The 27,220-nt window shown below is 34.9% G+C and overlaps 3 protein-coding genes and 1 pseudogene across 3 annotated transcripts; 3 read left to right on the forward strand and 1 right to left on the reverse strand.

The window, feature by feature from the left end:
* Positions 1 to 3,290: 3,290 nt before the first annotated feature.
* Positions 3,291 to 5,562, forward strand: LOC139855151 (bZIP transcription factor 50-like). The gene is made up of 4 exons (XM_071844398.1): positions 3,291 to 3,646; positions 4,439 to 4,687; positions 4,821 to 5,047; positions 5,148 to 5,562. Exons 1-4 carry the CDS (start codon positions 3,291 to 3,293, stop codon positions 5,402 to 5,404), a joined length of 1,089 nt encoding a protein of 362 aa, XP_071700499.1. The 3' UTR covers positions 5,405 to 5,562.
* Positions 5,563 to 7,095: 1,533 nt separating this feature from the next.
* LOC139851329 (pyrophosphate--fructose 6-phosphate 1-phosphotransferase subunit alpha-like) lies at positions 7,096 to 12,548 on the forward strand. Its single transcript, XM_071840345.1, has 19 exons — positions 7,096 to 7,311; positions 8,344 to 8,516; positions 8,651 to 8,763; positions 8,876 to 8,950; positions 9,040 to 9,153; positions 9,242 to 9,309; positions 9,416 to 9,499; positions 9,625 to 9,678; positions 9,781 to 9,861; positions 9,954 to 10,047; positions 10,145 to 10,218; positions 10,311 to 10,421; positions 10,517 to 10,561; positions 10,634 to 10,690; positions 10,776 to 10,880; positions 10,969 to 11,085; positions 11,179 to 11,282; positions 11,946 to 12,111; positions 12,192 to 12,548. Exons 1-19 carry the CDS (start codon positions 7,222 to 7,224, stop codon positions 12,309 to 12,311), a joined length of 1,845 nt encoding a protein of 614 aa, XP_071696446.1. The 5' UTR covers positions 7,096 to 7,221; the 3' UTR covers positions 12,312 to 12,548.
* A 1,983-nt stretch (positions 12,549 to 14,531) lies between these two features.
* Positions 14,532 to 17,612, forward strand: LOC139855515 (uncharacterized). Its single transcript, XM_071844747.1, has 5 exons — positions 14,532 to 14,821; positions 15,463 to 15,805; positions 16,521 to 16,792; positions 16,915 to 17,111; positions 17,190 to 17,612. Exons 1-5 carry the CDS (start codon positions 14,632 to 14,634, stop codon positions 17,610 to 17,612), a joined length of 1,425 nt encoding a protein of 474 aa, XP_071700848.1. The 5' UTR covers positions 14,532 to 14,631.
* Positions 17,613 to 19,321: 1,709 nt separating this feature from the next.
* Positions 19,322 to 22,180, reverse strand: LOC139853208 (uncharacterized; annotated as a pseudogene).
* Between the last annotated feature and the right edge of the window lie 5,040 nt (positions 22,181 to 27,220).

Below are 27,220 nucleotides of genomic sequence, written 5' to 3' on the forward strand. Positions count from 1 at the left end.
GCACACTTTGTGTGTACGTTATCACATGGGCGTGTGATGTGGATTATATAACCCCAATGGCGAAGGGTTAATATTGTGAGTGGAGTATTTATACGTACGTGTATATGGCGTATCTATTTGTGGGTGTTATGGCATGAACCATCGAGCCGGTAGTGCCATAACATGTGTGCGATAAGATGTGAACCACGTGCCGGTAGCATCGAGTGTGAACCACGTGCCGGTAGCACTATAAATATAATGATGTGAACCACGTGCCGGTAGCATCGAGTGTGAACCACGTGCCGGTAGCACTATAAAATGAGCGTGAACCACGTGCCGGTAGCGTCGAAGTGTGAACCACGTGCCGGTAGCACTATAAAAGAGTGAGACTCAAATGCGTATGGTGTGAACCACGTGCCGGTAGCACCATGGCGTTATGGTTAACCATATTATGTTGTTGGATATTGTTTAGCATGTTAAATATTGTATACGTATATTGTTGTATTGTTGTGATGTAGCTAACCCTCCGGGTGTAGCTCATTGGCGTTGTTCACCTTGTCGTTGGTGAACTAACTTATACTTTGTTGATATCTTTAGCTTGTGCTTAGAGATCGTACGGTATGCTTAGTGTAGTTGCCTTATACTTGGATGCTTCGGTATGCGGTATTTGACTTTTGTGTGGCGTGTCCATTTTATACATATATATGTATGTAGTATATTATCACTCACTAAGCGTTAGCTTACCCTCTCGTTGTTGATATTTTTATAGGTTCACATGCTTGGCGGCTCGGGTAAGCTTGGGGATTAGAGATCTTGGCTAGGTTGCTTTAGAAGATCTTGCTTTTGGACTCGATTAGGATTTGGGTAGCGTAGCCCCAAATCACCATGCTCGGTTTTGTGTAAACGTAACTAGTCGGGTCATAATGATTACAATCGGATTACGATTTAATTAATGAACCATTGTATTAGGGAGTTTAAATTATTGATGTATGTTATAAGTTCATTGAACTTACTTTGGTAACAAATATGTTTTGGAATTAGTGTAATGGGACCTAAAGTATTATTTAACGCGTATTAAAAGGAAAAATTTTTACGGGCCGGTTTTAATACGGGTTGGGTTGTTTCACATCACTTATGCTGTTCAGCAGATTTGCCTCTTCATGCATGATCCCCGAGAGCAGCATCTTCACGCTCTCAAGCGGATCTTACGGTATATTCAAGGTACTACAGATCTTGGTTTACAGCTGTACGCATCATCACCTACTACCTTGGTTGCTTACTCTGACGCTGATTGGGCTGGTTGCCCCACCACCAGACGCTCTACATCTGGTTATTGTGTGTTCCTTGGGAACAACTTTGCTATCGTGGTCGTCTAAACGACAACTTACTCCTTCTCGCTCCAGTGCTGAGGCCGAGTACCGCGGCGTGGCCAACGTCGTTGCAGAGACATGCTGGATTCGTAATCTTCTTCGTGAGCTGCACTGTCCTCTTACTTCAGCTACTCTCGTCTACTGCGACAACGTCAACTCTGTCTATCTCTCCTCCAATCCAGTTCAACATCAGCGAACCAAACACATCGAGATTGACATTCACTTCGTTAGAGACTTGGTTGCTCAGGGACAAGTCCGAGTTCTTCATGTGCCTTCGCGATATCAGTTTGCGGACATCTTCACTAAAGGTCTCCCGTATGCCTTATTTGATGACTTTCGGTCCAGTTTGAGCGTCCGCAGTCCAACTGCGGGGGGATGTTAGACTAGCTATTATTAGCACATATGTTAGCCCATGTTCTTTATAGTATTGGGCTTAGCCCACCTTCTCTTGTAGGGTTTATGCCTATATATTTGTGCTTTGTATTTACATTTGATCATCAAGAAATAATACAAATCGTCTCTTAACGGTTCTCTGTATTATCAACCCATGTTTAATTTTGTTTTGCTAAATTACTAGGGTATTAGGGTGCACATTAGAGTTTCCTGATGGTTTAGTCTAATGTTTTAATAAGATCTATAGTTCAATTCAACATTCTTAATCAATGCCACATATACGCTTTTATAGGACCTACAGACACCCAAATTGATCCGTCCTAAATCTTAAATTGCGACTTTTATAACTATATATGTAGCACTCACGAAGTCAATATCGTACAATTGATTTTTTTACAAAAGAAAGAGTTACCCTTTCGTATTTTATATTGCGTGCATATATTATGCTTTTGTACCCAGTTATTGCGTGCATATAGAACGAGCACAATTTTACCCCGCGTATACTCAACTTTCTCTTTACATGTACAGTTGTTTTGGGTATAGATAAATTATAAGTGAAATGAAATATTTTTGTTTTGTTACAGAGGGTGATGAGACACCCCTGATCCCCTGAGTACAAAGCATGAAAAATAATTTGATAATAGACATGTGGCTAACATAACTAGACCAAGTAAGCATGAAAAATGATTTGATAATAGACATGTGGCTAACATAACTAGACCAAGTAAGGTACACATGCATATGTTCATATTTAATGGTACATGTAATTCAACTTGAAGCCATATAAATTTGAGGAGTGATATGTACACAATCTTTTTTGTTATGTACACAACTAATATGTTTTACAGTATTGTACACTACATCACTGTAAAGCATGTTGGTTGTGTTTTTAACAAAAAAGAGTTGTGTACATATCATCACCCTATAAATTTATGTGACTTACATATAAATTTTACTACTGTTGCTCATTGATTTTGTATTTTGCTAATGGCAGAATTAGTAGTTTTAATCTATGTGATTTGTGTGAAACAAAAACTTAACTTTATTATGTTTATTTCATTTACATGAATAGTTTTCATACTCTTTATCATACCCTCAATTGATATTTCATGTACGTTTTCAGTTTGTTTGATTAAGAGTCGCTGTGCAACGCACGAGCTCTTAAAGGCTAGTTTTATGTATTAAATAAATGCATTCCATAATTAATGAAAAGTATTCGGATTGTTGATTTTTATAAGTATGTTGAATTTTTTTTATTATTTCAAAAAATTCAACCCAATTAATTTTGGAGAAAGTAGAATAAAATATGAGATGAAATGGTGAAATCTGATTGGACGAATGACGAAGCACACCAAAAACACGTTTTCGTCCCTTATTTTTCTTCTTCAATAAGATTGACGATGAAAATTAACTTTAAAAGAGGGACACACATAAATTGACCAACTTCTATCATGAACCCTAATTCCGAAATTGTAACCACCTCACCAATCTGCTCACAAGCCCTAGCAATTAGGTTAAGATAAATCACCAAGTTCTTCTTTTGATCGTATGGAACTTGAAGAGCAGATCGATTTTAACGATCTCATTAATTTTGATACAATCTTCCTATCCGATGATCAGAATTCAGATCACTCATCATCTATCCTTCAAACTTCATCACATTCATCTTCACCACAAAATCATGTAAACAATCAATCTCCTTTGTCTGTCGATGATATCGAGCAGTTTTTTATGAACGATGAGGATGACGAATTTCCTCATGGATCGGTTCTGGATGAGTTTATTCGTGAAAATCTGCTCGATAAATCCGGTGAAGTTGTCAATATTTCTGATGATTTAGTTGGTCATCCGAATGGCGTTGTTGATTACAATGAAGAAACTAATTCTGATGATGATAGGAAAAGGTATAATTATATAATAATTATAATTATAATAATAATTATAATAATAATTATAACTAATATTATCCGGATAAGGTTTTTAAAGTCGAATTTGCTTGATTCTGAGTTTGCTGAATATTTGGCTCTTGTTTATATTGTTATATTCTCAAAGTGAATGAATGTTTAGCTGTTGTTGATATCGCTTTATTTTAGTAATTACATGTTCAGTTTATGTACTCATTGAATTGCATCTTGATTATCTGACTTTATTTAAGGGTGAACAGACGTTTTAGTTTTAAATGGAGAAATCATAAAATCTGCTTAAGCCTAGTCTATGCAATGGTTGACGTGTTGAATAGAATTGACCTAATGAGTGTGATAAGGAATGAAAGTGGCTGCATCAAGGGGATGATGGATGTTTGATGATGATGATGATGATGATGATGTATCTTGGCTATTGTATATGTTAGATGGTTGGATTTATTATTTTGATAATTTATAGTTTTGTATATGTGTCAGTTACATTGGTATATAAGTAATTGATCTAGTTCTAGTCCTCGAAGAAGTTGGACAAGGCAGATCTCGGTTATTTGATTTGTGACATTTGGTTTCTTTTTGGATTGTAATGGAGATTGTTTTTGAAATAGTATTCTTTTGTGTGCATGTTTCATTTGGTTAATGAGCAAGTTATACTGCATTTTGTATTGAATCTTAAAACTGAATTTAATTTGTGTTTTTCAATAGTTATGTTTACTTTTGTGTGATTTACTAGGGATTTATGAACAAAATTTGATTAAAAATAATATTTGTTATCAGACAACAGAGGACTACAGATGCGGCTCTAAGTTCTCAAGAAAGTGAAAACTTGGATCTGGATGGATTTATTAATGATCTGTTAGTCGATTCTCCTTTAGAAGGTGGAAAGTCCAGTGAAGTTGATCTGTCTGATGACTCAGCAGATGATCAAAAGAATAGCCATCAACATGAAGCTGCTGTTGTTGATCATAAGGAAGAAAAGCAAACCAGTTCCGAGAATGATGATCCCCTCGACAAAAAGAGGAAAAGGTATGTGATTATTTTTCATATTTTCAGGCCTTAGTGTGTTATGTTATTGCATGATTCCAGTTTCTCTTCTTGTTTAGATTTAGTTGATATCTTCGTGTTTACTGACTAGTGCTATTACAAATATTTGTGTCAGGCAACTGAGGAATAAAGATGCGGCTCTAAAATCTCGAGAGAGGAAAAAGATGTATGTTAAGGATCTAGAGATGAAAAGTAGGTTCTATGAAGGTGAATGCAGGAGATTGGGGTCGTTACTCCAATGTTATATGGCTGAGAATCAAGCACTGCGATTTTCTTTACATAGTAATAATAAGGCATTCAATGCTTCAATGACCAAGCAGGAGTCTGCTGTGCTCTTCTTGGGTACATATCTCACACCTTTATTATATTCTCTTATTTTAGTTGACCTAGTCAACTGTGCTAAGTTATGTGTTTTGATTTGAAACATGTGATTGATGTGCAGAATCCCTGCTGTTGGGTTCCCTGCTTTGGTTAATAAGCATGGTGTGTCAGCTGGTCGTCCTTCCAAGCCTGCACCAGCAAAGTCAACAAGTAACCGGGGTAGAAGAAAAACTACCAAAACCGGTTCCAAGGAAGGAGGGAAGTGAAATGTGTAGACAGACCCTGTTAATGGGTAAACAGTTCAAAGCTTCACGTTCTAGGATGAGACAGAACCTTCGTTCTTTACAAGTTGTAAGAAACATGGTTGCCGTTTTTTGAATTTTTTTGTTACTTTTTCCGTTTGTTCTCTATTCTCCCTTTTGGCTTACCTGGATAAATAAGATAAATCAGTTTGTGACTTGGGTTATTACTTTAAACTTAATGACGGTATTGGTATCTTATTGTCTTATGATCTATGGTTATGTTCATATTTTTAATTGTCTCTTGGTCGTGGTTTGTCATTCATATATATTCTGATTAGCATCTTGAACTTGAGGTTCTTTGCAACATAATAGCACATATCTTGTATTTGTTGGTTGGTAATTCTCCCAATTTAGATTTAATTACTTACTCCAACCATATGCTTGTTGACGGGTTGAATTTTGTTAGTTATTTCTCTAATATGGTCGATTGGTCTCTATAATACTAGTTGATGTTTTCTACAATATGATATGTTATGCTTAGGGTGATGTAAAAATTCATACAGAAAAATGCTGGTGGGTCCAATTGTAAAGCATATCCCCTGAATAAGAATATGCAGTAGGAAGTTTCATCCAAGCCCCTTGACTCCTTGAGTCATACAATTTAACTACTACGCACCGTCACTATAAATTTAATTACTTATTTTTTTCCCTATATCTAAAAGGCATAGTGATTACGAATAGTAAAAAAATACAACTCCTAAATTATTAGTTACACCTTTTCAATGCACACTTCTATCCCAAATCCTTGGTCACCCCCAAATCAAATACGTATTATATTTCTACAATTCTGCATAAAACTATAGAAAATAAAATGTGGATTACTTTGTCTAATATTTAGGTCAAGAAAGGATTGCAGTTGTACCTGAGTGGTAGTGGCCTGCCTCTAACACACTTGAGGTCAGGAGTTCGACTCCACTCCAGGGCAACAATTAATGCAATTCTATCCCTGTCATGTAAGGATCCACCCATGGCACTTTTCCCACATTGTGTTGGGGGGAAAGGGGAGGGGGGTTTTACTTGGCCGTGCCCTTGGATCGGTTCAAGATTTCCTCCCGGGCTGCAATAGGGGACGGGTTAATATCACTGCATTGGCATAGTCGAAAAAGGAAATGATCGCAACGGGTGGTTAAGTCCCCCTCGGGTGATCTCAAATTCGCTATTCTAAAAAAAAAATATTTAGGTCAAGAAACTGTAAAACAATAGTTGATCTTTTTAAGTACAGTAATTATAATAATCATAATCATATATTAATTACAATGTTATTTTAAAAAATAAAAAAATTAAAAAATTGTCTAATGATAATCTATTCTAACATATTGGTATAAATCATTTAAAAAATTGTCTAATGATAATCTATTCTAACATATTGGTACAGGGCTTTGTAATTATCCCATTATATGAATGAAAGTTTTAATTGCTTTTTTTAAAAAAAAAAAAAAAAAAAAAAACATATTGGTATAGTTGTTGGCGTAATGTATTAATCATCAAACAGTAAAAAGACTCACTATCAACCATAATAATTGATTGATACTTGACTTGCATCACTAGGCCAACTACTATGTAAATTTAAGAGGCTAAAAAGGAATAAAAGAAAACGGTTAAAAAACGAGAAGATTAATATAATTACGGACCAAAAAAAACACATACAATAAAGATATAAGGACTTTTTTGATAAAACCAAAGCTAGGGTTGGTTGGTAATATCGCCCCCTTCCCCAAGTTAAAAGTTACAGTATAAATCATTTATATTATGGAGTAAATAAAATAATAATATACAAAACTCCTCACCAACTCTCTGTTTTAGGTGAAGAAAACAGAGTGAGTAAAGTTTGTGTGTTTCCGAAGACAATAACAATAATAATCACACAATCTTCTGATCTGCTGAAACAATTAAATGGATTCAGATTATGGAGTTCCCAGAGAATTATCTGATCTTCAAAAAGATAGATCAGTTTACCATCCAGAACTTCCTCCTTGCCTTCAGGTTTGTTGACAATTTTTTTTTTATTAGTTCTTACATGATAATAATAAATGTTGTTAGGATGTTTGCACATGAGGATCAAGTACATATCACATATGTTTATCATCATCATCATCTTTTTTTAATGCACTGGTTATGTTGTTTTGGCGTTTGTGTTATTTAGTTGCATAATATCTATTTGAATAATTGAATGTGACACTTTAATAGTAGTACTAATGCTATTGTATAAATACGATGTTTCATGTTCTTAATCTTGCTTATATATTTTTTTTTTATATCACTTGCTTTTCCAAAAAAAAATATAATGTAAAAAATTGAATATGATTATGTAAGAGCACGTTTTTAAAGGGACTTTCTCCTTGATGTGATACCCGACGGTATATTGTAGGCAAGGTTGTGAAAGTCGCGAATCTGAGACTACTCGGTCCAGACCTTGCAGAAACTAATCGGCAAAGTTGGAGAGTAGTCTGACGTTGACCAATTTTAACTTTGACTGTACTTGACCTAATTTGACTGATTTTGACCTGCTAAATCCTATTTTAAACTAGTATATCCGACTTTGACCAATGGACATTTAACAACTTTGACCAAATAAATTGGTCAAGTCGGAGAGACTAGTCGAACTATTCCGTCTAGTCAGGGTACTTTTCCAACCATGATTATACGGATCAAATGTTTATGGGTTGTTTTGAAGTCATTTATGAGCTAGTGATTGTTGAAATTCACACATCAAAGAAGTAAATTAGCTGCATTAGGTCTTTGATCTTGACTTACCCATTTTTCGAACAAACAAGACGTCTATAGGATCGAATTCGCTTTCTGCCTCTGATTGTTACTTACCCATTTCGAACAAAGAAGAATGATAATCTGAGGTTCATTCCCTTATGCGAAAATCCTGCAGCACACACATCGTAATCTTGAAGAATGTAGTTGCCATTATAACATTATTATATGATTATTTAGCACCTTTATATATGCGAGTGAGTGTCATAGAACATAAGGCTTATAAACCTTGTTTAATTGGATTCTGTTTAGGGAACTACTGTGCGAGTAGAGTTCGGTGATGCAACAACCGTGGCAGATTCATCAGGCGGTCATGCTATTAGTCAATCATTTCCTCACACTTATGGTCAACCCTTGGCTCATTTTCTTAGGGCTACAGCCAAAGTACCCGGTGCTCAGATCATTACTGAGCATTCTGCAATGAGGTATCGCTTTCCTTTTATTAATATCTTTACATTACTGCATCTTACAATATAGAAGTTCAAAAACAATATCTTATTTGGTGGTGCATCTGGATTATAGAAATAAGCTCATGTTGATAAAAAAATGTTGATTTCAGGGTCGGACTTGTTTTCTGTGGTAGACAGTCCCCTGGGGGGCACAATGTTGTGTGGGGCCTACATGAAGCTCTTAAAATTCACAACCCTAAAAGTACTCTGCTTGGGTTTCTGGGTCAGTCTTCTACACGAATATGTTTAAATTCCATTAATTATCGATATATAACTTAAAATTGCAGAATCCACTGTTTGAATGAGAATTTTTTATTTTTATTTTTTGTGACCAGGTGGTTCCGAAGGTTTATTTGCTCAAAAAACACTCGAGATCACAGATGATATTCTCGCAACCTACAAAAACCAAGGTACTTACAAGAAGATTTTTTGTTTTGTTTTTTGAATTTTTTTTTCTATTTGTTTGGTGAATCAATATGGTTGTTTCAATACTATGAAGGTGGTTATGATCTGCTGGGACGAACACAAGATCAAATAAGAACAACGGAACAAGTCAATGCTGCGATGGCTGCATGTAACGCCTTAAAATTGGATGGTCTTGTCATCGTTGGAGGTATGTCTGAATTTTTAAATTTAATAAGAATATGTGAGATCAAACTTTTCGATTGATTATTAATGAACCAGATTTATTTTGTTTATAGGTGTAACTTCAAACACTGATGCTGCTCAGCTTGCTGAGACTTTTGCTGAAGCAAAATGCGCTACAAAGGTAGCAATTTACTCATCTAAACTTACATTGTCTATTTCTCTGTCATACATAATTTTTTTTCCCAATCTAATGTGTTTGTTATTTACTATTTTGATTGATTCATTAGGTGGTTGGTGTGCCTGTTACTTTGAATGGGGATCTCAAGAACCAGTTTGTTGAAGCAAATGTCGGTTTCGATACAATATGCAAGGTTCAGATTTATGATCACGACAACTTATTATAAAAATCTGTCTTATATAGGTTATTCATGAACTAGCATACTCAATACTTGATAACTTTAGATCATATTAAGAGAATATATGCGTCTATTGGCAGGTTAACTCTCAGCTCATTAGCAACGTCTGTACAGATGCTCTTTCAGCAGAGAAGGTGACACTTTATTAAAATGATCCCCTGTAGTATTAGATACGGTGCCATTTTAGATATTTGTATAACGTCCCATCTTATAAATGTTTTTTTTTTTCATTCCAGTACTACTATTTTATCCGACTAATGGGTCGAAAGGCATCTCACGTGGCCGTCGAATGCAGTCTGCAGTCACATCCAAACATGGTGCGATTCACTCCCCTCTGATACTGTGTTTGATACTATGATTTTTGTAAGCATAATTGTACTCAAATCAGCCTTCTGAATCTTATTTGCAGGTTATTCTTGCTGAAGAAGTTGCTGCTTCAAAACTTACTATCTTTGACTTAACCACTCAGATTTGTGATGCCGTGCAAGCCCGGGCAGAACAAGGTGTGTGCCTCTGGTGGTCAACCTTTTTTTCAATATATGAAGGTGATTAATATATACTAACATCGTATTATGTTGCATAATCTGTTTATCGAGCCAGAGAAGTACCATGGTGTTATCTTACTTCCAGAAGGGCTTATAGAAAGCATCCCTGAAGTTTATGCTTTACTGCAGGTAAAATTTTAGCTCTCTTATTTTATTTTATTTATATATTTATTATTAAATCTTTAAAATTCATCTGATGTGGCGTTAACATATCATTCCAGGAAATCCATAGTCTTCTGAGACAAGGTGTTTTAGCTGATAAAATATCACTACAACTGTCACCTTGGGCATCTGCCTTATTTGAATTTTTACCACCCTTTATTCGAAAACAGGTCTGTTTACAGTTTATATATTTACATGTATTAGTTTTTTCTTATATATACCCCGTGCATAAGTGCTCATATAAAGCTCATGTCGTATGATGCAGCTTCTTCTTCATCCCGAATCTGATGACTCAGCCCAATTATCTCAGGTATTTTTCATATTAACATCATATAAGATTACATACAGGAACTGTTCGATTTTCTAATATTTCGTGTCCCAGATCGAAACAGAGAAGCTTCTCGCAGAGCTTGTGGAGGCAGAAATGAACAAGCGACAGGTAGCCATCTTTTTGTATTATAAATTGTTAATATCAAATGGACAATTTGTAATGAATAGTCAAATATATATGAACTTGTATACAGAAAGAAGGATCATACAAGGGGAAGAAGTTTAATGCTATCTGCCACTTTTTTGGTTATCAAGCTCGAGGTTCTTTGCCTTCCAAATTTGATTGTGACTACGCTTACGTAAGTTTTTTCCGTGTTAAAATCACATTTCTGTTATGTAGTTTAGGTATAATAAACTTAACCACTAAGCACTTAATATATAATGTAGGTTCTTGGACATATTTGCTACCACATTTTGGCTGCTGGTTTGAACGGTTATATGGCCACTGTAACTATCCTCAAGAATCCTTGTAACAAGTGGCTCTGTGGTGCTGCTCCAATCACAGTACAGTTCTTTTTATTTTTGTTTTTTATTCATTTATTCTCCGTAATATAATATATATTAACTTGTTACTATTTGCCTGTCATCAATTTTTAGGCTATGTTGAGCATCAAGCATGGTGGTCATGGAGGTCGAGCAATGACAATCGGAAAACCACTTCTACATCCTGCTACTGTGGATCTGAGAGGCAAAGTATACGGGTATATCATTTCATTGTACCTGGCAATTTACACCCATACTCTCAATTTGGGTCAAGCTTTTGGGTCATTTGGGTCCTGAAAAAAAAGATGGCAATGTCCCAAACCTTAAAAAAGTCCAATAGGTTACCCTCCAAGCTATTGGTCCAATACAAAATGTAAAGAAACATGTCTAATGAGTATCAACTCCTAAAGCTCAATAAATAGAGATAGGTCTAGTGGGTCTTGTGAATGGGTAAAACGGGTCGAGCATAAAGATCATAACAAGTTTCACCCGTCAAACATTTATGAAAGCATTCATGGTTATATATCATTTATTATGTATGTTAATTAATATTTTTTCATATATAAAATAAATATAAATATTAAGTAATAGTAACTGAAATAATTTTTTGACCCATTTGACTCATGACCCGTTTTGACCCGGAACCCAACCTGACACGTTTCAACCCAACATCGTTTTGACCCCCCAAACCGACCCAACCTCACTCGTTTGCCATGTATACATTTCATGATACCAAATATGATGTATATTTCAACTTTGTCTTTATATATCAAGTTCTGGATTACGTCTAGTAATAAGTTTCGATAAATGGAATGATCTCGTGACTACTACTGTTTTACCATTTGTTGTTGATACTAATCGACTATTGCGAATTGGTGCAGACTGCTAAGAGAAAATGCCAAAAAACTATTGTTAGACGATGTTTACAGAAACCCAGGACCGCTTCAATTTGATGGTCCAGGTGCTGATTCTCGGGCTATTAGTTTGTGCGTTGAGGACTTGGATTATATGGGCCGTATTAAAAAACTGAACGAATATCTCGAAAAGGTGCTTGTTTTTTATCTTATATAGTTATGTTGCTTTTTCAGTTGCTATTTGTTCTCATGTTCTGTGGGTTGTGTTATTAGGTACGAACTATTGTGAAACCGGGTTGTTCGCAGGATGTTCTGAAAGCTGCTTTAAGTGCCATGTCATCTGTTACAGATATTTTATCTGTTATGTCCTCACCTTCTAAAGGCAGTTCTTAAAGTGTTTCAACTTGGCTGCTGATCTTTTACTGCATTCAAAATCTGGAATTTGGTTAACTCCTTGTATTGACATTTGAAACCTTCCATAAACGGTTTACACTTTTATTTGGTTTTCCAGTTTTTTTAGGTGGAACAGTTGGATTGCAACAGGATGGCATTTTGGTTTGGTTGTTAATCACTGTTTTATCTCTTGAACTTTGTTGATCTAATGAATTTGATGGTCCAATTTCTAATTTGGGAGAGAATTAACTTGATGTCTATACTTACAAAATTTAGTAATTTTTGAAAAATATACTAATGGAATTTAGCCAAAATTTGATGGATGATTACATAAATAAGGGAGTTAAATGTGTAACTTTTCATTCAATTTCATGATATAATGGAACAGCCCATCCCAATTATACCATGTAAAGATTAATAAGGAAACACTTTCATTCATGATGGATGGATGATCCATCCACTTTATCATAATAATTGCTACTCGTATTCTTTAATCTACTATTTAGACTTTTAACTTCAATTATTATTTATTTATTTGTTGTTTTTGTTATAATAGATTGAACCATCGTCTTATCTGATTTTCAGCATAAAAAATGAGCAAGTAGAGGTAATAGTTTACATAATACCCTAGTGTGCCCTGATTCAGAGTAGTTACATGTTCGTGATCTATTGGCACTAACCTTGATGCATCAAAATCAAATATTTTGCAATGAAGTTATCATCGAATAGTAATGTTTGTCGACTTGACATCTATGTGGTTGATTCCACCCAGGAGCGGAATTAGTATAGAGCGACGTACTAAGGTCAGCCGCGCCTGAGGATCGAATATTTTTAGTGTATTAATATGTTTAAATTCGTACGTTTAAATTCGGCATCTCAAGCTATTCTATTGCTTTTTTTTTTCCAACGTTTTGGCCCGCTTGAAATGAAAATCATGAATCAGCCACTTTTTCACACAATCTATAATGAATGTGATTAAAAAGAGTTATTGGAGAATAATTTCATAGGACTAGTACATAGACTTCCTCTTCCAACCAACACCCCAAAAGCTTTACCATATTTCAATGGATGATTTGCGTATGGATCAATACGATGGATAGTAGTTCTCCCTGGATCACGTCATCTAATTTAGACTTCTCCATTGCAACTATGTGCTAATTAATTTTTTTTTTTTTTTTTTTTTTGCCAAAGACGAAAACTTTATTATGAATTATAAAACACAAACGAGGTTCGGAAGCAGTAAAACATGCCCCAGCAACAACCCGACCTAAGGTTAACTAAACCCGAACCTCGTCATAACACCTACAATCACAAGATATGAAAATAAAAACTATCCAACTATTAAACAACTACAAAATCACAAACTAACTACCGTCAAAGTTGTTGTTGTCAACGCCACCGTTCGCACAAGCCTTGGAAGAAAATCTCGACTCGATTCCGTCACCGGTGGAATTCAAACCACCTTTTCTAAACCCGTCAAAAAAATTCCCTTTTTCTAACACGCGACCCTAACCCACCTAAGCCCACTTAACCCACCCCCCCCCCCCCCCCCCCCCCCGGGAGTGTCTTTGAAGGTATTTTGGATCGAAACCCCCACCTCGTCGTCTACACGTCAATCCTGTAAACAAAAAAAATTAATCCGTCGGGATCTACTTCTTACCCTTATCTTTCATCTTGACTCCACCTTTAATACCAACATTCTTCACCCACTCTTTACGAAATTTACTCGAATGAATGTGTCGACAAAAACCTTTACAAGCCGAATCCACACAAATGCAAAACTTTCTACATGCACTATTACCCGTAGCAACATTAGCCAAATTATCCAGAAGAGCACTAATCTACCTTAGGTCCAAAACTTACACTACCAAGCGCATTGTCCACTCATTCAAATGAGCCGAATACTGTGAATGAACCGACTTGTCAACTCCCTGCTTTGACCTACCACATCCGGATGCAATTTTTTCGGTCGAATCCGTAACAGAAACACCAATATTACCCATTATCGCTTGATCTTTAACAACAATATATTTGTAAACTACAAGGAAAGTGTATTATCAACAAGAAAAAAAAAAGTATACGTTATTACTTAAAAAAAGTATTTAAGAAAATAAAATTTCACGAGTAAAACTTTGTTATCGTCGCCGTAACTACTGTATAAGTATAAAATGTTAAATCAAATACAGTAACAATTAAAGTCAAAGTCAGATCACAACATCTTTTAATTCAATCAACTATAATTTATGCTCAAGCAAATTCACAGATCAACTGTTACTCTCATTCAATTATTACAATCTGCTCACAATTGAAGTTTGCAAATATGCATTTGAGTGAAAACGAAGGTATAGAAGGGAAATCTTTTATAGTTACAGGTGGATTAGGGTTTGTAGGTTCATCACTGTGTTTAGAGCTTGTACGTAGAGGCGCGCGTATTGTTCGAGCTTTCGATATAAGAACGACATCACCTTGGTCTGATCGTCTTCTCGAAAATGGAGTTCAGTGTGTTCAAGGTATCACTTGCTTGTTTCATATTGTAATTGTATTGAAGATTACTACTGAATATTTGAAATTATTCGTGCTTGTTGATACAGTTCCATATTTAGGTTAATAGGTGATTGTATGTTTATGAATTGTTGATCCGATAACGTAATTAGGTTGCTATAATTAGATTGATATTAAAAATGGGGTTTTAGTTTGTTAATATAGCAAATTTGACTCTCCAGACGAGGGTCAAATTTGTTGAACATTGAGTTGTAGCTCAACTGGTAGTGGCCTGCCTCTCTTAGCGAGAGGTCAGGAGTTCGACTCCGTTGGGCTGCAACATTGCACTCAATGTTATCCCCGACCTGAAGTATGTACCTAGGTCGCCTTTCGCTTAGTGCGGGGGCAGCGGGGAGGGGTTTCTTTACCGGTCATGCCCTCGGATTGGTCTGGGTTTCCTCCAGGGCAGTAGTTGGGGGCGGGTTATGCAACTACGGGATATGAACGCGTGGATGGTTTAGTCACCATGGGTGATCCCAAACTGATGTCCAGAAAAAAACAAAGAAATTTGTTGTATCCAATTTTTCGTCATGTTCAAAATGCTATTTGACATGGTTTTCTTTTGAGTTATGTTATATGCAACTGACTTGCAGATAATTGATGCTTTTAGGTGACATCATCAATCGAAAAGATGTGGAGAAGGCATGTCGAGGAGTTGATTGTGTCTTCCACCTAGCTTCATTTGGCATGTCTGGTAAAGAAATGCTTCAGTATGGTCGAGTGGACGATGTTAATATAAATGGAACCTGCAATGTGTTGGAAGCTTGCCATGAGCATGGTGTCAAAAGACTTGTATATGCGAGTACATCCAATGTTGTGTTTTCCGGGAATGAAATTGTTAATGGAAACGAAAAGCTGCCTTATGTCCCTTTGGATAACCACGTCGACCCATATAGCCGAAGCAAGTCTATTGCTGAGCAACTTGTTTTGAAAAGCAATGGTCGTCCTTCCAAGTATGTATAGTATATTATTTCATACGTCCCACATTCGACTTGGCATGTAGTTTCATAAATATGTTTAGCTACTGGTTAAATAGCTAGTTTTTGTTTTCCCTACAATAAAAGAAAATGTTGGGACCTGTGTACCCAAATCAATGCTTTCATTTTACTTGTAATGATGATATCATGCAAATGTGTCATTTCAACTTCTTGTGCTAGCTTATCTCTTGCAAGCTGCTCATGTTTTTGTATGCCCTTTGGGTGTTCTATAATATCTATCTTTCCAAAAAAAACTTGTTAAAAGGGAAAATTCGGAAAACATTCGTGGGACATCTTGAAAATAAAATGTTTGCCCTTCTTTTCTTAGGATAATTTGTTTGAATATATGTGGTTAGATGTTTTAACTGCAACTAGATGCATATTATCTTTAGCTGGTAAGATTAGGGTCCGTTTACTTTCCACTCAATGATCTGTTTCTGTACAACTCTTAGTAAGTAAAATTGGTATTTATTTGTCACTTAATCTGGAAAATTGGTCTAGATAGGAGACATAGAATTAGACACCCCTTCCCATTAAGAGGCCAATGGAAACATGACTTGATACAGAAAAAAGTAAACCACCCGTTATATGCAGTGCTTGTGTATAGTTGGGCTGTAATTGTCATGTTATCCTAAAAGGGTTTATCTAAAGTTGTGATGGATGCAATTCTATAACATGGCACTATTAACAGGAACAGGAATGGGGAACGTTTTTATACGTGTGCAGTTCGTCCAGCTGCTATCTACGGACCTGGTGAAGAAAGACACTTACCTAGGATAATAAATCATGCTAAATTAGGACTGATGCCCTTCAAAATTGGTGAACCAAGTGTGAAAAGTGACTGGGTTTATATTGACAATTTGGTTCTGGCATTAATTCTGGCTAGTATGGGACTGTTGGATGACATTCCTGGAAGAGGAAAACACCCGATTGCTGCAGGCCAGCCTTACTTCATATCAGATGGTATTCTTCATTTACTGCTTAAAGTTGCTCGTTCATGTTCAAAGTTACTACTATTTACTATGTTTAGTTCATTTGACCCCTTAATTTACGGGTCACACCTATTTTGAGATGTTGATGAACAGGTTCTCCGGTCAACACATTTGAATTCATTCGTCCACTGCTCAAAAGTTTAGAATATGATCTACCGAAGACATCATTACGAGTACCAACAGCTTTATATATAGGAAATGCATTTTCTGTTCTGTACACTATAATTTATCCTTGGTTGAACCGTAGCTGGCTGCCTCAACCATTATTACTTCCTGCTGAAGTTTACAAGGTTCACAATCATAATTAAATTAAAAATTAAAAATCAACTCCATTAAGCAAAATCACTCATTTTTTTTTTTCTATATAGGTTGGTGTCACCCACTATTTTAATTACCTAAAAGCGAAACAAGAGTTGGGATACACCCCAATAACAAGTCCTCAAGAGGGTATGGCTGCCACCATCTCATTCTACCAAGAGAGAAAACGGAAAAGTTTGGATGGCCCGACAATATACGCATGGCTTTTCTGTGTGATTGGAATGTCAGCTGTGATTGGTGCTGCATTCTTCCCAGTGCCCCTAGTTAGACCTGCATGTCTCTTCATTTTACGTTCCATGTGGGCCTTGAGGCTACTGGCTGTTTGGGCCATAGCAATGCACATTGGTGAATCTGTATACGCGTGGAGATTAGCTAAAAGAGTCGATCCAGCAAATGCAAGAGGGTGGTTTTGGCAGACTTTCGTTCTTGGGTTTTTCTCATTGAAATTTCTTTTAAAGAGAGCCCAAAAATAGGCACCATTTTGTTATTAAGAAATCATGTACACTCGTGTACCTTATTTCGTTTGTTTCAAATCTGTACGACTTTCTAGCTATGAAAAATTGCTTACATGTCTAAACGAGGCTAGAGATGACAATGGGCAGAAAAAAATTCTCGACCTACGAGTATCCGTATTCGTGATGGGCGGTTAAATTCAAAAAAGTTCATCGGTGGGTATGGGTAGGGTAAAAAAATTTACCCATTGACAGGTCGCGGGTGGGTGATTAATATATGGACTGTGATGGGTAAAATCTGACCCGGTATACCGATATGAAAAACCCGCAGGTGTACCCTTTAACCTGCATACATATTGTTTAATTACATATTAATATGCTTTTAGTTACATATTGTTTAATTACATATTAATATGCTTTTAGTTTACATGTAAATCCATAATTATCTGCAGGCTTACCCGCAGATCATGGGTACCTGTATGTATGCAGGGATTGATCAATACGTTTAATTTTAAACTCGTTAATTTGCCCACGGGTCACCGGCACGGGCGAAAAAGTTTACCCGTTGGTAATTTTCCTTGACACGTGGGTCAAGAATACCAAAGATCTGTCTGTCACCCATGAGTGTCATCCCTAAATGAGGCTAATCATGTTGCTATCGTCACAAAATAGAAGCACGGTTAAGCTCAAATACTAGGCTTGTATGAAATTCCGTCTCATGAGGGCGGTAGAGACTAAAGTTAAATCAATTATGATAGTTAATACAGAGTCATGCACAAATACAATGTTTCATTTACATTTTAATAATAAAAGTTCCTGAGCTTCCATCCTTTGGAAGTCAGGATAATTCTCCATTGGTACAAATGGAGAACTGGACATTAAGACAGATGACACTGTTAATACAACAAGAATCATATACTGATTCCTTTGCTTAATGTTTATTACATAGATAGATAGATAGGACGATGCAGCCTGCTTGAGATGGCCATTTACGTGAACATCTTCGACATCTACCAGTCATCCATAAGACTGATAGATCAAAGCAGGTGGTGATGGTTTACAATGCATGAAAGAGGCACCGATGACTCCAGCCATTTGGAGCGACTCGGACAATAACTTTTGGGTGACCATGAATGTATGTATGACCTGTATCCACATATATCAACCAAATCAATAAAAAAAAACATATTACTATTGTAATAAAAAAAATTATGATACTCATATTTGACAACTTAATAGCAGAAAATTATTTACAGTTTAAAAAAAGTGTTACCAGTAAACCTGATTAACACCGTACTACAACACTCACTTTGACCCTTTACTCAAGTCTCAACCCTGGCCATTTTACCTCTTCTAGTTGAAACTTGACTAGACTACTAGATAATTCTCAGCCCATTTATTTGAATGAAACTGGTCTGTGTTGTTATACAATAAATTTGGAGTAAAATTAAAAAATGTAAACCGAGAATATAACAGGTCAAATGTTTACAGCATCCAAAACTGTTTTATTTAAGACTTATCATTATATTGCAACTTAACTATATATTAATAAATTTGAAACATGGAAAAAAGAGTGCAGATTAATCAACCAAACCCAACATAAACTGTTTTGGCCCATGCTAAATAACTACCCACTTTTATCCGTTAACCAGCACAGACAGCCCACCCCGCCCACCCATTATGCACTGTAGGCAAAACGTGAATGACAGCTGTCAACCATAAGTGTGCATACCTCTAGAACGCAAAATGACTAACTTGCAAGGCTAGATTCAAGCCCGCCACTCAAGTAGCAGTACTGCCGTTCTTAGTCCTGCTGCAATCTAAGGATACCTGAAAGTTAAAAGTGAAATCAAATGCTTACGATCTCCATGATGAATTTATTAATAAAATTATACAACTATTATGATGGTATAAGTTTTGCAATCACAATGCATTGACTATTTGTAAAACTTGAACAGTATAAATAGGTTTTAGTGGGTCAACCTTATTTCAGGCTTCAAATATCAATAAACTCACTAACCTTAATCCGATGTTTACCCTGCATTTTGTCCAGAACCACCGCCTTGAATGAACTGGGGTGGAGCAGTAACTATAAAATGCTGTCCTGGAATAGGTGCTGCAATACATGAAAATGACAAACGAGATAACGAACAAATATATAAGATATTGATATGATATGAAACGTCTAATATGAAGATATATATGTTTACAAAAGACATAGAAATCAGACTTTTAGAGCAAATAGCTACCTGTTTGATATGGCCCTTGAATCGTCTGAATGGGAGAAGTCCCTATTCCATTTACATTCGGCCCGCCAAATTGCACTATCTGTTGACCAGGCAATGCATAACTTTGCAAAGGTGCATAACCGTGACCATTTGGAGCAACCTGACCCATTTGATTGTATGGATATACTTGTGTGTTAACCGTTCCAGGTACCCCATACATTTGAGGATACTGTTGACCCACATACGGGTTATAAATACCCTATCAAAACATAATAACAAATTTATAAAATTAAACAACTCAACGGATAACCGGTATTAAGAGGTAATATTATGCTTTTTCATGGTTAGTGGGGATAATTTTGGAGCAATGCTGACCTGTGGATACATGTACTCAGAGCCATATGCCGTATACCTGTAAACATAACATTGCAAGAACCATATCGAGAATTACACAAAATTAGAAAACGTGAAGTAGCTTGAATATGCAAATTATTCTATAAACTATTGAGATTTTCAGAAATCAATGACATAAATGAATAAGGTAATGAGCAAATAAAAATTAGAAACTCACGTGTACGGGGGATAAGTTAATCCTGGTTGGTAGTTGTAGGGAACAGGTTGTTGAACACCGTAGCTTCCAAAATAAGACCCGCGTACAGCAAACGGTGTTGGTAATCTGATAGATCCTGCTACAGAAAGCCAAGTTATTTTTGTATTTTATTTTATTTTATATACAAACTAAAAATAAAAAAATAAAAATTGGTGAGATACATTGATAGATTTAAGTGGTGAGATTACTTACCAAATGGTAGCGCATGCTGGGGCCTACCAAGTGAGGCGAGGTTACAATTTGCTCGTCTACCATCAATAACCGGAGCTGGATCAATACATGCCCTCCTTGCAGATTCGGGCTCTTGAAAAGTCACCTAACTCTCCAACAATGTTGATACATATATCAAATTACTAGAATATTAATGCAACGTTTGAATTGAACAATGGAATTAAGACAAACAGTGAGAAATGTTCTTATTATTTCCCAATTTCTATCGTTTGGGCTGACTTCATCACTTCAAATGAATTTTTAATGTAAATATTTAATGTAAATTAGGATAAGTGACAGGTTTTCTTTAATCAGAAAGGTAGGCAACATCGGTAGATATAAGTTTTTGAATTTGGCACTTGTGGCCTAGAAGCTACCAAAGATAGTGCTGTCACATCTAAAGAAGCAATTTTAATGCCTAGATGATAAACAACTTATGTGGCATGCTTCCTTCAAACCTTCCTAGATCAACTATAATGACCTATTAGCATATAATACGGACTCCCTTAAATACTTCAATACCTCGAACGAGCTAAATTAAGAGGAAAAAAACGTCCTTTCAGTTATTTTCATAGTTCCTTAGTTATTTTAGTCATAGAAGGATTAGGATGTTAGTTTTTAAAGTGATCACTTTATATTATATTAACTAAATCAAATCAAAATCAAATAACAAAGCACAATAAAACATTGTATGTGCTTCTAGTAATTGACATAATAATAATCAATTTTCAAGGTCTTGAGTGTTTGACCATTTGACTTATTCAGATGATTATACACCATACAGGTTACCCTAACCCTACTAATTGATGTTGCAATTGTTTTCAAAACACCCCTATCACTTGTAAAGATCACTATTTAACCTTGAACAACAAAAACTATGAGTGGCTAATTATATATATAAAATTTACATATCACAATAATAGTAACTAAAATCAAGAAAACACTCACAAAACCATAACCCTTGGACCGGCCAGTATTCTTATCAGTGATCACAACAGCTTCAAGAATATCCCCAAATTGCTCAAAATATTGCCTCATAGTCTCACTCTTTGTCTCCCAAGCAAGCCCACCAACAAACACCTTTGTCAAACTAGTATCCCCAAAAGGCTGAAACCCGGAACTCGAGCTCGATCCTGAGCTCGGACCGTGTCGATCCATCGAATAAAACGCCATCAATAAACTCCACTACTTTCTCTGTTTATCAAACTAGTATCACCAAATTTCAACAAAGAAACGATCTTTTTACAAATAAAGTAATATAAACACTTAATTACAGGTAATCTGAATAGAAAATAAGCCACGAGTACTAAAGATCAGACACTGTACAACAATTGGGGAAACCCAATTAAAGATGAAGATGATTAAACAGAGGAAAAGGGAGTAAAGCAAGCATTTTTATTAAAATTGAAACGGAGAAAAGAAAGAAAACCCTAGAATTGAGGTGAAAAGGAGGTTGGTGGAGCAATAATAAACAAACCGGTTGGTATAATCATCATGATGTATGTACGTAGTGATGATGATGGTGGTGGGGTTAAGATTAAGAAATTATACAACCTTTTTTAGTATCAAGACTTTTAATTTCGTTGGGTATTCAAGAACTAAATCTTGTTTGTAAAAACTGAAACTTTTTACACGGAAAATGAAACGGGGTTTCAAGAAAACTGAATATGTACCAAAAAAAAAAAAAAAAGAGGAGGGTAAATTTGTTAATTACATAGAGAACACATAAATTAGCGATTAACATAAAGTATTTCGGGTATGCTTTGCGCAATACATGTAAGGAGTTTCTTTCTAACGAATGTATGAGTGTCAAAGGAAATGATTCGATGCCAAAATTGACGTTTTTAAAAAAATAAAAAGGCCGGAGAACAAATGATATAATGATATGATCGTTCGATTGTGAAGGAAGGAGTTGAGATTAGAGTTGGAACCGAATTACAAGCGTTGAGAAGAGAGAAGCAAAATCGAAGTATAAAATTTACTTTCATCTCAAATTTACTTCCGTCTCAAAGTTACCTTGTACCTTACTGCTTTGTTTTGTGTGACAATCGCTCCAAATCCATATGGACGAGCACATCATTCATTGATTTCATTGCGAGGTATTTGACCTCTATATGATACATTTTGTAAACATTGCATTCTTTTGAAAAGGCACACCATAAATGAATATTTAAATCAAAGGTTTTCGACATCTGATGATTTCTACATATAGACAATCACCATAAATAATAGTTTACAACAGTATTTCCGTTGACAATGCAGTCAAAATAAGATACATGGTGATGATTTGGTGAATGCAACGTCTCCTTGAAAAATATGTCATGTAAGACTCCATGCACATAGCTTGTTTAACATCTAAGCAAACAGCGGAAGACTTCTAGGAAACCTGAGAATAAACATGCTAACAAGTGTCAACACAAAGGTTAGTGAGTTCATAGTTTTAATGTTGCGCATAATCTGTATATAAAGGTGGATCACAAGATTTCAGTTGTTCAATCCAAAAACGTTTATCCAAATATTCTACGAAATTGAGCACCCTGGTAACTAAACTTAACGTATATATAATTTGTACCCTTTGTATAATCATCTTGATAATACACGCAAACCAACGTGTACGCTTCTCAAATAGCATACGTCCGTTAAAAGGCTAGTGCTCTAGCTCAGACGGGGATATCAAGCCCTATGGATCCATATACCTCTATTCGCGCCCATCGGTTCTTATAACCGACAGTTAACAGTTACCAAAGCTAAGGGATTTTCGGTTCAAACTCAGTGTAGAATTTAGTATGTACTTGTATCCATTGCGTTTAAAATAAAGTGCATGTATTCTCAGCCCAAAAATATAGATTGCAAAAGCAATTAAAAAGGGATCAATGAAACTCACCTTAGCAGCATATAAAGTCGTTCACCAAAATGTGATCGAAACACGGATTACCAAATAACCGTAGATCTCAACCTAGAGAACATATGTTGGTCAATAAATGTCTATCAAGCTAGGTCAGGTCATAGTGTATCACAATCCTAATGCTCGATATTGACATACAAAAGTTATCCAATGTTGTTTCAAAAAGTCAATTTTGACAATAGTTTAACAAAACGAGGCGTACCTTATATAAGGATTCATTTACTCGGTTGGTAATATTCAAAAATCCAATTTATCAATCTCGTAAACAAGTTGTTTAAATTTTAATTGTAGATTCAAAAGCAATTTCAATTAACTTCAATCATAATTCAGTTGCTCATATCTTTTAATCCGTTCATCGAAATTATTCGATATCTAAATGAAAAGTTATTGATTTTTCGTCAGCTTTCCAAAAACATGTATATCATATATCTTTTACCAGTAATATATTTATTTAATTCGTGGTACATCATAAACTGTTTAACAAGGAAATTTAGCATACAAGCATGTATAAATATATATACTCGAGCACTAGACATGGATACACAATTATTATATAAAAGATAAAATATAAGTACTTACATATCAATATTGAGATTCAATATTGTAGAAAAGTACGTAGACGTAACGGAGATGATAACACTAGGTTTGACTTGCAAATAATACCCATGAATATTACCCATAACCTCCTTGGCAATAACCCATAATTTCCTTAGCTTTATCCGGCTCATAAAACTATTTTGAAAGTGACACGCTCATGACCTCGTCGTAGTATTTTATGTATAATACTAATAATAATACAAATACTACTAATAATAATAAGATTAATAATAATATTAATCTTAATAATAATAATAATAATAATAATAATAATAATAATAATAATAATAATAATAATAATAATAATAATAATAATAATAATAATAATAAATATAATACGGAGTAATTTTTAAATTAAAACAGAGGCATATATCTCGAGCTTTATAGGTGTGGCCTGTCCAGGACTGCCATGCGATCGCATGGCCTCCAAGACCATTTCCCATGCGATCGCATGGGATGGATTTCCAGCTCATGATCTTTTAACTTCTAGTTTGTCGACATATTTTTTAATTATTAATATAATATATTTAATTTATATAATTAATTATATATTATATTAAATTCACATGCATAGTTGACTTGTAATTTTCGTTCCGATAAGTCGTACGTCGTCACTCGACTTATGTCCCGGTTCCGGTTTTTCAAACGTCCTATCGTATACTGAGAAAAGTTGTACTTTACGTTTCGTGAATCGTACCTTTGTCAAAATATAGTCTTAAATCATCCATAAACTATACCACTGTAGCAAAGTTACTGTAGCAAAGTCAATTTTTACTGTAGCAAATAGTGATTTTCAAAAACACTGTAGCATTTTGGGTACTGTAACAATTTGAAAATGTTACTATCGTTTACTAAATAACTTGAAATTATATATATGTATATATCTTTTTAATATACATAAATCAGTTTTTAAATACACATTGGAAGTTATTTATAAATAAATTTTAATAATAAATATTTCAACTTATCATATATATTCAAATAGATATTTAAACCAATAAGTTTAATGTACGGTATCAAACAATTAATACATTGTTACCTTTTCAAGTTATAGTATATATGTATCTATTTACATATAATTGTTCGCGAATCGTCGAAAACAACCGAAGGGTATTTAAATATATAAAAGTAGTTCAAAAATTTTGAGATTCAGTTTTACAGACTTTGCTTATCGTGTCGGAAATGTTAATCATACAAAGATTAAGTTTAAATTTGGTCAGAAATTTCCGGGTCATCACATTTTGTGTCAAAAAATTGTCTTTTACTCAAAACATTGATAAATTTTTTTTTTCAATTATATCCTCTCTATTTATGGAGATAACCAGACAAATATGACAACTAGTTAATTGTATAAACAATCATTAATCATAAATTAATAATAATAATAATAATAATAATAATAATAATTATTATTATTATTATTGTTGTTGATTAAATGAATGGCAAAATAAGATATTTCACTATTCACTAATATCTCTTAGATCGAATCAAAAATCAAACATGCTAATCTTTGTGGGACAGAGAGAATATTAAACTAAAAGCAAACTGCTTGAGCATAGCTAAAGTGACCACCAAGTTCCTAATGAAGCGGGAGATCCAAGTGGTCAATTGACCACCGAGCATAGTCCAATTAGCCATCAAGCCTAGCCCAAGTTGCCACCGAATTAATTGGGCTCTTGACTAGAGGGGTACAATGTACGCAATTCACCGGGTTACGATTATCGTTGCTCGAGGCTCGTCACCAGGGTTGACCTCGCTAGCGGGGATCCAATGTGGTTGTCACTAGGAGGTTTCCTATGCGAACTTAAAAAAATCGTTTGAACATTTTTCATATTTTTTTTAACGGCGATATCGACATTGAATGTTCTCATATGTCATCCACACACGCGTTAGAAGGAAACCCAATTCGTAGCTATCGAAGGTAGTGAAAACCCTGCATTAATGATGACAGTATCATCAAATATTGGAAACTCTCTACGAATTAAACCTGAATTGATATTAATTCAAGTTGGATCACCCTAAGTTTCGGTGGTCGTTTGAACATTTTTTTATCGTTAATACCTTTCAAACCTTATTTGTTACCAATAAATAAATTTAACAAAGAAAATACCTAAAATACCTTCACATAATTAAACTTCTTTTTAAGACCCTGTAACCCTAAATTTTACTATGTTAACTAAATAATTTCAAAGAATGAGATATCACGCATACTATTATAATCCTAATCTTTATCATATTTTATCAACAATTCTTGTTATTTTCAATTGGGTTGCTGTTATTATGCTGCTTTTTTCCTTTATATCATTGTGTACATTCTGGTATCCATTCATTTTTGTTCATGTGGTAAAAAGCTTACTCTTTTCTATGTGGTTATTAGATATGTTCAAGTTCTTGCAAAATTAAAGATATAAAGTTGACACCTTTAACTTTGAAATTTGAATCAATTAGTTGAGATTGCTAATTATAAAATTGGTAATATATTTTCATAATACAGTAACAATGTAAAATGTGAATCAATCAGTTCCATATATGAACATGTTTGACCTAAATAACACGCTCGTTCATCATAAACATTTCTACAGTGCTTCACTCTATAAGTATGAGGTATAAACATCCACTAGGATTTATAAAGCCAGTGATTTGATTAAGTTACGGCAGGTGAAAAATATGTATAATTTTGGCGTTATCAGTCTAGTATCAGAGCAAAATGCCTTTATATCAAAGGATTGTAGTCATTAACTGCTATCCGTAGGTATACTCTCAATGCTATCAATCACGAATCATATTAGTACATTACTACTCCAATCTAGCCATTTTATGTCAAATACGGATAAGTAACGGAGTATAAACTTCAAACTTCATTGGTCATGTGAAATTTATATGAACATTGAAATCTGCAGGTATTTTTGCATCTTTTTAAGATGACATTGTGAAAAATTGATGATATTGATTTGACTTATATAAGTTTTCTAATTTGATTCAATTTCAACAAACCCACTTTTCTATATAATATATTTTGTATGTACTAGCAGGATTGGAAGGTGAACAATCTGGTATTGACCCGGGAACTGCTCAAAAT

The sequence above is a fragment of the Rutidosis leptorrhynchoides genome, chromosome 6, assembly GCF_046630445.1.
Source record: "Rutidosis leptorrhynchoides isolate AG116_Rl617_1_P2 chromosome 6, CSIRO_AGI_Rlap_v1, whole genome shotgun sequence".
Taxonomy (NCBI): Eukaryota; Viridiplantae; Streptophyta; class Magnoliopsida; order Asterales; family Asteraceae; genus Rutidosis; species Rutidosis leptorrhynchoides.